Here is a 13,242-nt window from a genome sequence, read left to right as displayed (position 1 = left end):
AGCCTGCGCTGATTCCACGCGAGGCTCCGCGTAACCTGGCTCGTGCTTGTTGACCCCCTCCAGCCTTTTGGCTCCGTAATCCAGACAGGAGAAAAAAATAACTTGTGACATCCCCCAAGGACAATCCACCAGTCACACCACAGCAAAATGTCATTCACAGCAAATTAAATAATGGCATAGATCATCCTGCTCCTCTCATCTGCAGCTCATACTAGCGCTCCTGATACTTGCATTTGCCGATCTGGGCCGCAGCAGGTCACCAAGCATAACCCACGTCAAACCTCGGTCCTCAGCCAGCCCTGCCACAGGAGAGCGTGCTTACAACAGCAACACCACTGACAAATGAGCTCTAATTACGAGGCCTGTGTTAAGAGTGAAGACACACATGCCAGTAAGATCTCAAGAATGATTTCCAAATGCTAGGTAAACTTTGCCGAGCTGGCGTTTAACAGAATCGGATAGGATAGGATATAAAATAGCAAGTTGGGAATCGGTGGGGGAAAAACAACACAGTAAAATAAACTTTCTGATTATAATTGCTCTCCAAAAATCTCATCTTGTACAAGAGCAGCTAACCATTCAAAGAAATATTTAATACACAGAAGGAACTATTAAGAGTGCATTTTCCAGCTCAATTCTTTCAGCTTGTCTACACTAGAGAACACTAAATTACAACAAATAGTGAGCAACCCTTGTTTGAACAGCATGTATTTGACTAGCCTGGTGCAGTTTACATCATATTAGAAAACAAAATAAGCAGCACTGACCCTAGTCATGCCATGGCATAACTGTGTCCATACTTCAGCTTTGCACGATATAATTCGGTAATAAATAACATCCTTAATTGAACTGCTGAATGAGCCTTAGTGAAAACTGCATGAAAACAGACAGTAACTTCTATTCTAAACTGTTGCTTTGATTGCACCTCACCTGAAGTCATATATAAGACTCATCAATATCATAATCTTCTCCACAGAAACCAATTATGTTGTCACAAACTGAGACAATAACCTCAAGCGAAGAATAAACAGCAGGAGCAGATGAGTGCCAAAGAACCAGATTTTATTCTCATGCAAATATCCTTAAGTAGTAAAACCAAGATGGGGGGAGGAAGAGAACAACCCCTGCACCGTACTCACTTGCTCCTGAGCATCTCTGGTACCGAGAGATTTCAGCCGTTGCTACCAGTGCTAAACAGGATCCCTGTTTTCACATTAGACACTGGAGCTTATGATTCTGTATTCTCAATATGTGGTGAAATAAAGTGGTTTTGTTTTTTTGTTTTTTTTTTGGTTTTTTTTTTTAATGTGGCACAAATGCACCTTTGATTTAACCTTCCCTTGAAACTTTTTATGCATCTTTATAGAATATGGTATTTAGCTGATACTAGAAAAAATATTTACATGGAAACAAGTGGAAAAACAACCTCAAATTGGTTTATATACAAGTCCTTGAAAAGAAGATCTCGTGATTTGAGCTGCTGCTGCTTTCTGCAGGCCAGCACATATGTTTTTGAAAAGGAAACCCACTGAAATGTTTATGGATCATGATTCTTGACCTGTATCAGAATAAGAGTTACCCAATAGCTTTCTAAGGTTCATTGTTTTGGTGTAAGTGTCCATTCACATGAAATACGATCTTAACTGTTGGGCCTGAGCAAATTTCATGACACTTTTCTCAAGAGTTCTAGCCAATATTTCAGTCATACTTTTAAAATAGCAGTGACATTCTGACAACCTAAATGCCCATCTAGTATCATGATCTTACTACTTCCTACTACCTATTTTATCTGAACTGTGTGACATAAAGAGTAGTCATCAGATGTACTGGGTATCCATCACAATCTCTTTAATAAAGTCTGATCAACCTTAGATCAAATAAAGTAACTCAAGACGAAATAATATATTGATTGCTCCCTCCATGTAATGCCTACTGCAGATGCTTTCCCTAACCAGTATCCAACACGGGAGAAGCAAAGGCAGCAAAATTTGTACAACTACCTCTTGAAGGATGACAATCGGGGACCGTTGCAGTGCAGCAGAGGAGCAGCACCCAAAACAGCAAGAGCCCAGACAGACCATGCCAATAGTATCTCGCTCACTCCATCTCTCTCATAAGCCCTAAAAACAAAACACATACCCCCTTCTAAACTCCAACACCCCATCATTTTAAATATAAATATGACTGCAGAGTAGTGAAACATCAAGTTCATCTACCCCACAAGACATGAGTACTGCATCTTGGGCACCCACTGATGAATAACTGAGGTCTTCTATTTTCACAGCATCAGATTTGTGCAGAGAGGTATCAACAAACTCAACAGCTCATGAGATCTGGATCCATTCATTTCCTCTCTACAGGAAGAGCCGCTGCCTGATTGGGACTATCCACTGGGAAATGAGGGAAATCCTGCCACGCTTCCTTCTTCCACGGATCTTTATGCTACAGTGTTTCCACAGCACAGTTTGTGTCTCCAAGAGCCATGTTCTGTCAGTAAATGCAAAAACTATTGAAATAAGCTCCTAAGAAGGTAAGAAGTGACTGCCACGCTGTGGAGGAACACGCAAATAGATTTTTTTAGAATAGAAAAATTTCAGCTGCTAGCTGAAAGAGTGGATTAACCAGAATATGTAACCTGCTGTCCTGTAAGAGGCCCAGCACACTGACACACAGCACCAAATACTCTGCAACACTCAGTTGTGTCCAACATGCGGACAGCAGCTTCAAAACCTAGAAACCAAACCCAAACTTTTAGAGGCAAACAAATGATAAGCAAAGGAAAAGTCCGGTTTGCCTCCTGAGAGCTCAGGTGCTCTGCTGTCACCTACAAACCTGACTTGGATTTGTAGGGAAACATCCAGGACATAAACAACCAAACCACGCCAGACTAAGTCTCAAAGCTGCTTCACTTTTATCAGAATTCATCCATATCTTTTGTTATATTTCCTAATTTTCAAAAAGGAGAACACTTCTGTACCTCTTCTATCTGGTCTATTAGTGCCTGCAGGAAAGTCATAAAGTTGAAACAAGACCTCATTTATATTCTCAGCAGACTTTAATTTCAGTGTGCTATGGAACTAAAAGGAAGCCATCTTCTCAGGGACAGAACATACAATTCAATTTTGTTCTGAAAAGTGCACGCAGGATTAATGTCCATAATTGCACAGCACGTACTGCCGAATGACAAACGCCTTCCACACTGCTCTGCCAATGTGCTTCGATCCAGAAACAAAACTATTAAATCTCAGATACGTAACTCAAAGCTTGCACGGTTTTAATGTTGGGGTGGGGGAGAGCTGGATGCTGGAATACTTAAACCAGGTTTAAACCCGAGCTTTTTGTTTGGTTTTGTTGGCCAACTCAGCAATGAATGTAGTCAAGCTCCTGGTGATAAAATTTGAGACCTGTCAACTCCTTTCACATACGCTATCTGGGAAAAAGGTCTTAAGGCTGAAGTAGTTTTCATCAGCACTTTTACTGTCATGAAATAAAGAGAAAGCTGCTATCTTGAAAAATGGCAGTCAAGACGTAGTTGGGAAAAAATCATGTTACTGAATTTCTGTAAATTCATAGATCCAGATCTCGTGCATATGGTAGAAGAATGACAATGGGGAAAAATACATGTATCTTCTCATATGATACTTGGAGAACAAGTTTGAAAAGCGAGATGTTTGTTCATTTTTTCCAATCCATTCACATTTCTACTCAGAGTCAAAATGGCTTTAATTTAACTGTTTGATATATTAATCACATAAAGGCATTGGTCAGATTTCAAAGCAAGTGGCTGAGAGTTGATAAGAAGGGAAAATACTAAGTCAAAGATGGAAGATTAAGAAGGTGCTCATTCAAGTCCTTGCTATTTATAATTACTCCCTGAAGGGACACAATATTTCAAGTACAGCCTCTTGAGGTGAGAAATAATCTGTCAAGTCACCAGGCAAAGCTTTCAGAAAAATACTGAGGCAATAAGCAGTGAAGCTCTTTGGGCATGTTATGTACGATACACCAAACCCCGAAACTCCTCTGCCCTGCATGGAGTTACCACAGAAATGAATTTGTCTTCAGGACTAATGTTTGTAAGAGACTGAAACAGCGCTCAGAAAAACAAACAAGTCAGGCCAGGAGCTGCCTTCTCATCAGCGCTGCCCCAGGAAAGCAGACGCTTGACAGAAACTCCCAGTAGCTTCAGCAGCTCTTACTCCTTTGCTCAGTACCCAGAGAAGTCTTCGGTTCTGGTGCATCAGGTTTTTTATGCTCCCAAGCATAGTTAGCAGGGAAAGGGCTTAGTTTCGTATGCATGCAGCTACTGTGGGAAGTCCCCTAAAAAAAAAAAAAAAAAAAAAAAATCCCCCAAACCTCAACTATGTGGTTTTGTTTCTTAATAGATTTGTCAGGAGCCAGAACTGGCGTATCTTTATGAATAAAATTCAGCTCCCTCCTACCACATGGTATCTACCATCCTACAGTGTAAAAGAACAGAAATTATTCAAAATTATTTAAATCACTGATTCCAATCACAATTTAAATCAGTAAAGAGAAAAACAAATTTAAATTGATTTTAATCCTCATTTTCTTTTGTACTTAAGTTATTTTCTGGAAGATAAATTAATTATTAGCATCTGATAACTACCAAGAAATGTTTGATTTGCAGTGGATTATGAACTTCATAATCAGGACTTTTTACCAACAAAAAGGATTCACAATACATATTTGTACATGCAAATCTTCTTGCAGACTATCGGCATTTAAAACTGTTGTTGACACCAAGCAGAGTTCAGGCAGTGCTGTGTGAGATCACTTCAAACACCTTTAAGCTGGTGCCTGGCAAGGACAAAACGTGAGAGTTTAAATCCCTCTTTTGCTCCTGTGCCACTTGGAATGACTGATGTAAAACTTATTTGAATCTCAACCAGAAAAATACATCTTACAACAATTGACACTGAATTCTTTTGCTGTCTTTCTACCTTTTCCCCCCACTTCCCAGATTTTTTTCCTGCACTGGAAGGACTCAATTTTGACACTAATTCTTAGGTGCTTGTTTTTAATTGTTAGTATTTGCTTTCTAATACATTCATATTGCCACAGGAAGTACCTGAATGGATCTCCAAGGACTGGTCTGTCTCAGGGAATTTGGCAGAGTTTTCCCACTGCTGCTGGGAGGAATGTTGCTTTCCTGGTGGTAGCTCCCGGGCAGGCTCCTGAAACTGATGCTGTTTTGATGTTGTGCCATTTATACATGCACAGATCTGTTTCAGACACCACTCTGGTTAAAACGCTAATTGCTGTAACGAGTATCTCAGTGCTTTTGCTTCTATAGGTGGAGCTGGCCTAGCGATAGCTATGGTAGGAATTCTTAGTAAGCAGCAAGTAAAAACTGGAAGTATTTATTCAAAGGTTTTCAGGAATGTTCTTTGTCCACCCAGCACCTCTTCCCCTGAATGTAAAGATAACCTGATGTAAAACAATGCTCAACACTTCTGAAAAATCGCATTGGTTTCACGTTGAAGTTTATCAAAATTCTTGAATTTATGCTTTTTGCCCCTAATTTCTAAAATTTACTTACTATTTCTTAAGTTTGCACCATGTTGCACATAAGTTCATAAAATTGGAGCCATGCATAAAGAAGCTCTGTTATTAACAAATGGTAGATCTTCTTCCCTTCGCAGCATTTTTAATGTGAAATACCACGAAAAGGGAAAAAGGTTCCTTGCTGGAAAATGACAGCAGACACATGAATGGGCTCCAGATCCAGAGAGGGTGACTAATACCGCTGCCTTTTATTATTTAAAATACAATTTCTAACACCCTAACACCCTTTTCATCACAGTTGTCTACTGTTTTTTCTTGTGTGCTGTTTAGTTCAGACTATGAACAACGATCAGAAATCTTATTTCCAGCCTAAATCTATTAATGGCATGTTTATACTCACTTGTTCTCATGCCAACATTGTCCATTAGCTTAAATAACTCTTCTCCTCCCATGGTGTTTATACTCCCTGAAGTACTTACACAACAATCATCTCCCCCTTCAACTTTGTTATGCCATGCTGAACAAGACATGTTCTTCTTGTCTCCGCTCTTAAACATCACATCTTGAATACTACACGTCGTTATGAACTCCCATACCCACCCTTATCTCAAAACTACCTACAGTGGAACTAGAATAGAGTGAGAAAAACGATCAAACATATGCTACGGTTTGTGTACCAGAAAAGACTGAATTACTAGTGTTTTTCAGCTTGCGAGTAGGGGAGAAAAAAGATTGAGAAGCAGTAACAGGGACATAAAAAAAAAAATAATCGTTGCCAGCACAGGGAAGGTGAATAGAGACCTCATTCAAATTTCTCAAAATGCATGATACAGAGGGCATGAAGTGTGTGTTTATGATATTAAGGGGACAGATCTGAAACAACATAAGGAAGTACTTATCTACACAGAGCTTTATCTACACAGAGCTTTAGGGGACACTACCACAGGTTGCTACGGAGATCAAAAAGATCAACAGGTTCCACAAATTATTAGGTAAATTCACAGAGGAAAAAAAAATTCTACCAGGGGATACTAAACATAAAAGATGAAGATACAATCTTTTAGCTTAATGGGGAAGATAAGCAAAGATCGCTGCGTGTCTGCTTTGTTCTTACAACTCTCAATATCTGTGGCGGGTCACCATCAGAAACAGGACACTGCGCTACAAGGACTGTCTGGTTTGATGGAGTATGACTAGTTCAGCCTTTCCTCAATCGTACTAACCAGCATTTTGCTCTGCCTCTCGCAGATTACTTCTTACAAGTTAGTGCCTCTTTTCTGGATACATGGATATATCTGTAGAATTCTGCAAAAAGATTTCTAGTAACAAATAAATTGCTGCAAGATAGAACTCACTATGGAATGGAAATGACTGGAGTCAGATGCTGCCCATGGTAACAGAAAAGTAGAGTCAAAATCCTGTGCCCACCCACCACCAACCCCCAACCCAAAAAACAGGAGCAAATAAACCAGCCTGAGAGATGTCTTCCTTTTTTTTTTTTTTTTTTTTTTACGATGACTTTTTCTTCCTGATTCCCATGCACTGATACATAGCTATGAACATTATTTGCATTGCCAATTGCAAGGAAAGTTGTTTTTTTTAAAAAAAAAAAAAAAACAAACAGCAAAACAACACCATAATCCAGTTAAAATTTCAGCTTGTGGTCTTTACTAATTAATTGTACTCCTTTAAATAAGAATATTACCATTTCCTTATTATAACTCTCAAATATCTTCTCTTAAAATCAACAGGTAAAAATTACATGGAAAAAGCATATGAACGGGCATCAGAAAAACAGCCACATATTGCAGCATTGTTAACCAGCTACTAAAAATTACAGCTTCATTTCCTGCTCACAGCCAGACCTATATATATTTGGACACTTGCTGTCATTATAGATGCAGCGGCTTTAGGATTGTGCCAGGTAAGAGAGATGAGAATCTGGCTCACAGTCTGCATTTCTAACTCTTCACAGAACAAGAGAGTCCAAACATATTTTAATTCTTTATAGCTGCTCTTCATAGACAACTAAAGATCTTTATCACAATAAAAACAGAAGGCACTGCCACAGAGCGTAATTACATGCTACTATAGTTGACTGTTGTCTTCCAGAAATAGGAAATGGTTTAAAAAATGCATGGTTTCTGCTTGCGCCATACTCCTGAGTTCCTTAAATAAAATGCTACCCCTAATCCCTGTGCAGATAAAATGGGAACTCTGGTATTGTAGGGCTGAGAAAATCTAAGAGTGGGCTTCAAGATTTGGCTTGAAGGTAGTCAGCTTTCCAGTGATTAGCGATGGGTCACCTCAGAGGAAAATCAGGTTTAGGCCCTGCTCTCTTTTCACACCACCCAAAAGTTCATTTCCTAAGGATGGGGAAGGAGTTAGTTTCCTATGATTACTTCTCACTCCTCTTTAATCAGTTGAGAACCCAAATTCTTGAGGCAGTGTGCCCTGTGGAGTTCTTCCTTTGGGACAGTAGACCACCATTGCAAAAAACCCCGCAATAAGACTTAGAACTGCACCAAGTGAGGACAACTTACTGTTGCACAAACTCCTGACAAAGGATCGGGGACGGGTTTATGTATCCACAGCTGCATTTGCGCTTGGCAGCCAGCTGGGAAAAATGTGCTGCTTAGTCTGAAGGTACGTAAACTGTCAGTCAGCCATCGGGACAAGGAGGTTTCAAATATCCACGCGGACCCACATTCCTGATTCCTCGAAGAGGCCTAAATTAGGATCGTTGTACATATCCTAGGATCCCTGACAAAGTCAAATATTTTGGTAAATGAATCATTATCAGACTGAGACTTCTGAAAATGGACTGTTATCTCTTACTCTATAGCTAAAAGAGAAGGCGGGTTCTTCTGAAAGAGCATTTGCAAAAAAAAAAAAGTTGCCTACTGGAGTAAAATTATTGTGTTAAGTAACTATCAATAAATTATAAAAAGTACAAAAGACTCAAACTCCATAAAGATGAGTAAATATGATCTGGAAGAGGTGCCTGTGAATCATACGCCATTTCCTTTTTAGCATAAATAATAACAGTTCATACATTTTACTACAAAACTTTCTGCTGAAGATGTCACAGATCTTTATAAAAATTAATTCCGCCTCCCAGCTTTCCAGGACGGGAAGCACCATCTCCATGCAATACAGAACAGCTCAGGGGGCAGAAACGTGCCATTTACCTCATGCAACACAAGGAGGCTGCAGCAGAGCTAGGAACAGCACAGACCCTTGCCTCCCATTTTGTACAGGAACCATGAGATCATCAGATGTCACCCATTTATTTTATCTCCTCACAAAACCATTTTTGATCATTGCTTCTGGTTTTTTTTCCTCTTTTTTTTTTTTTTTTTTGAGAACAAGCTGCAGGAAAACTGACAGCTTCAAATGCTTTTAGAGAAGGTAGAAAGGAGCAATGCGGCGCAATGGAGCCAAGACATAGGGATGGGTCTTCTGTGTTCTTAGTTAAACATCTTGCCCATTAGATCTTATCTCCTGTGAACTCTGATTTAAGGTGAGTGAACATATTTCTTCCCTAAACTCCAGAATTTCACAGTCTTCAAGCAACCGTTCTGCAGTACAGAACTGTGCACGCTGTTGGCACGTCACACTAACACCACATAAAAGAAGCTGTGACTCAATTTTCAAGGGAAATATTATTTGCTGCTTCGAAAATCATTCAGATTATTTAAGGCATGTTCTTTCAAAAGCAAGTCAACATTACTAAGCCTGCCCTTCCACAACTTGGGTTATTCACATAGTTTAAGTCATTTTCTGTCCCTACTCCAGGAATCTCTTGAGTAAGAGTTCTCTCCCTCTGCTCTGTATTTTCCCCACTCCATCCCTTCTCAGTACTTGCCTCTCTCCTCATCCTGCTTTCTCACTGTTTCTAGTCTCTTCCCCTCCTTTCTTTACAGTCATTTCCATTTTCTTTGAAATGTTTTGGCATTTAATGCTGGCTTTATTCTTCCTTCTCCATCTGCTGCTCTTGTCTTTCTAAATCTCCTCTGGAGCCTTCTCTTAGGAGAAAGCAAGAGCCACGTTTTTCACTCATTGCCTCCTCTTTCTGGATTTCAGTGCCCTTCTTTTTCTTTATGGACTTGGAATCAGACAGTCCTCTCCCTGGAAGCTGATACACCAGCTACAATGTCTTCTTACCAGCCCCACAGTAGCTGGTATCATGTTGTATCATATATGCCATTCCCTTAAACACCAGTATCTCAGGAAAGGCACTGTCAAGAATTTGGCATTTCTCCTATTTACTACAAGAGCAATACTACAGAAAGCAAAATTATGGATAGGTTTTACTCTCCTGCCTTGTGCTTAACGTTTGCAGAAACTTCTGACGACGTAGACTTGCTCCACCAGCTACAACCCAATTTTAAAGGCAGTTTGCCCCTCCATAAGGGTTTTCTTCTCTGTAAAATCTTGTGTTTCATTATCAGGACTTACAGGGAACAAAGGCAAAATAACCAAACTTAACTAGTAACACTGCCTTTATACAAATCTCCCCTATATTGTCTTTCCAACATATTTTAATTTGGGACTTGAAGGCTCAACTCTAAAACGTTTCTTCCCAGCCTGTTCACTTGGCCTCTGCTGCCAGACAAGGGAAACAGCTTTAATGTGAAAGATGACAGGGTCATTTGCCAGTTACAAGCACAACAAAAAATCTCCTTTTGGGAAACATTCAGCCTTATCTGCATGTCTACCTTTGAACTAAAACATAAGACATAATACAAACTGACCACAGATTAAGCGAAGTAAATATGAAGAGAATGGTGAAAGGATTTCTTCCGTTATAAATTTTTGTTTGTTTCCAAACTTCAATCTAAACTATGACTTTCTGTGAAAGTTTTCCTCCTGTTTGTTACTAGCTAATGTGTTTAATTGTTTGTTGTTGTACCTTAGCACTGGGAATGATGCCTTCTAAAAGTTTTTGCTTTCAGAAAGGCTAAAGGAAAATAAACACTAGAAATTTTTAAAAAAACCCTTGCAGCCAGCAGGAAGGATTTTGCAAAGAGGGATAAGATTTAAATCACAAAAAATACCTCTCTCTTACAGTTACAGTCATGATGCCAATGCACAGAAATAGAAGAAATGAACCATTTATCAAGATTCCAAAATAAAGCAAACAAGAACATTAGCAAACGCCAAAGTTTATAGAAGCTTCAAAACATTAAGATCCTCACTTCTACCACAAGCTCCAAAAATACAGCACAAGTGTCAGTTGTTTCTTAGGTTTCTTTTATGTGTTTCACACACCAGTTTTCCTCTGATCATGGAGATTTTGCTTTATTCAAATCCTGGAGTATACTCGACTGATGAATGAACAGCAGCTAACAAAGCAGCGGAGTGAAGAATCTGACACCTACTCCTCTCAAGGTTTTCCACTGTTGTTTTTAAACAAATAAATATTTTAAACACAAAGCATATTCCCATGGATTTATTACAATCTAAAAGGGAAATACGTATTTAACAAGATATAACTTATCTGAAATATGCTCAGCTAAAACCCAAAAAGAAACCAAGAAGGATCATTCTGCCCCACTCTCCTCTGGCAGTTTCATGTTTATGGTCTCCTACTTCCCATTTGAAACCAGCAAATTCTCGTGGCAACAAGCGATTACATGCAAAGGCATAACAAGTGCACCAGCACAAAAAGTGAGAACAGGGAGAATAATTCACTTGGTTAATTATTTGAAAGTTATTTACAATGATAACACCAGCAACAAATTTTCAGATAGAAGTCTGATTTAAGCTGACCAACCCTTTCGGCATTTCTAAAGAAATTATGTATTATAAAACTAATTCAGTGAAAAATGAAAGTAAAAATAGAAGCAATGAGACATCTTCTAAATAAGCAAAGCTGGTTTTACAGCATGCTGAATAACTCGAGTGTGGTAAACATACCACTGTTATAAATAACATCCAGCCTTTTGACATTATTCTTCAGTTAATTATTTCAAATTCTTTATAAGCATTATGAAGCAAGCCTCACGGTTCTCCTGCAAAGTGAATTACTCCCATATGTAGGAAGAAAAATGAAGATACAGGGACAGAAAACCCTCCAAAGCTAGTGGCACACTTGTACAGAGAATTCAGGAGGTCTCATAGTATAAGAGAAAAAGCATCCTCTCATCCAGGTGAGAGTGCTTACTACGTGACCAATTTGTAGGATTTACACATCATTTAATTTTACAGAAAATGTTGCATCAACATTTTTAGATTTAACCAAGACATATCAAAGTTTTATACTGATAAGTAAGGCCCAAACAAATTCTTTTTAAATGGAAACTCTAACGATTTCTCCCTGCTGAGGCACTTTTATGTTCTGCTTCAACATCTAATCATAAAACCATTAAAAATAACATTTCATATTAAAAATGCTAGCAGCTGCCAAAATATCACATCCAGTACTTTGTCAGTCCACAGATAAATAAACACCAAGATCTAGCACAATGATCAGTAAGTAATTGTGTCTCGTTACCTTTGTGGTCTTCTTGGGCCAGCTGACCACAGGGACACCCGAAATGGCAAGATTTTGGTCATCATCAGCATGTTCCTTCAGTATGTTCTGTTGCAAATGAAAAGGCCTTTATTAACCAGAGAAATATTTCTCCAAGTGAAGAGTACGGAGACTTGCAGAAGACAGTACTCCACTCTGATGAAAGACACAGTGACAAGATCTCTGCTGACTTGTTACACCTGTGCAAGTTACTTTTGCTTCCAAACTTCCAATTCACACTGAAACTCTCGCACCTGTCATTAAGATCCAAGATGTGAATTTTCTTGCGAAACAGACAGCAAAATCAGCCATGAATCACCTCAAATATTACAGACTTCTTTAAAATCGGTGTGTCCAATGTGACTGGTGTTTTTCCACTGGTATCAGTCTAACACCGGTATCATCTCTCCCCTTAAGCTCCAGCTCACTAAACCGCAAACGGCCCCACCAGTCACCACAACCAATACCTCTTCTCCTAACCAAGTCTACAAAAGACTCTAGAAGCATCTAGGCTTTGCCACCATTATTCCTGCAGTCGCAGGGCATCAAGCATGTAGTTTAGAGCGATCCTCAGATGCCTGAACATCGAGGTAAGTCAAGATAGAGAGTGGCAGAGCTGTTGTAATCTAGTTCACCTTACATGATGGGGTAAGGCATTCAGGTTCCTGAGTATTCACTAGGAAAGGATCTGACTCTGGATAGTACAGTATTAAGGAAAAGGATTGGTCTCCCTTCCACCCCCACCAAATCCTTTTGCTTTGATGCACTGTCCTAGAAATTTCCTGAGTGGGTTGCACTGGCTTACACAGCTTCTGCTGCTGTGAATCACTCCCATGACCATATAACTCAACACAGAGGTGGGGAAGAACTCTTTCTAAGCACACTCAATTATGCAGTTGGGCATAGTCCACCCTCGCTTTCCCTGATTCTCTATGAACCTACTAACCCAGCTACAGAGATCTTCATTTGGAGTTCAGGTAGCTGAAAAAGACAACAAATTAAAATAAAATCGGGTAAAAAAAGATTCTGCCGTGCTGCTGAAAACTTAAGCCCAAATAAGCACTAATAAGTTAAGGCAAAAAAAATGCTCCAATAAAAAAAGCAAGAACTGCATGTTGGAAATTACTTCGTAACAGAATTTAGGAGATAACCCCAGTTCAACAGTGTTACTCCCAAGTATACCAACTTCTTGAAAA

At 39.3% G+C, this 13,242-nt stretch overlaps 1 protein-coding gene across 1 annotated transcript in view; it reads right to left on the bottom strand.

Annotated features, from left to right (window-relative positions):
* The window catches only part of KDM2B (lysine demethylase 2B), a 115,904-nt gene that overhangs the window by 28,348 nt on the left and 74,314 nt on the right, over positions 1-13,242 (bottom strand). The window contains exon 12 of the mRNA XM_074159577.1: positions 12,029-12,115. Coding sequence (XP_074015678.1) covers positions 12,029-12,115 — 87 coding nt within the window. The remainder of the gene's footprint in view (positions 1-12,028; positions 12,116-13,242) is intronic.

This window comes from Numenius arquata, chromosome 16, assembly GCF_964106895.1.
Source record: "Numenius arquata chromosome 16, bNumArq3.hap1.1, whole genome shotgun sequence".
Taxonomy (NCBI): Eukaryota; Metazoa; Chordata; class Aves; order Charadriiformes; family Scolopacidae; genus Numenius; species Numenius arquata.
This window is presented reverse-complemented; position numbering and strand designations above follow the sequence as displayed.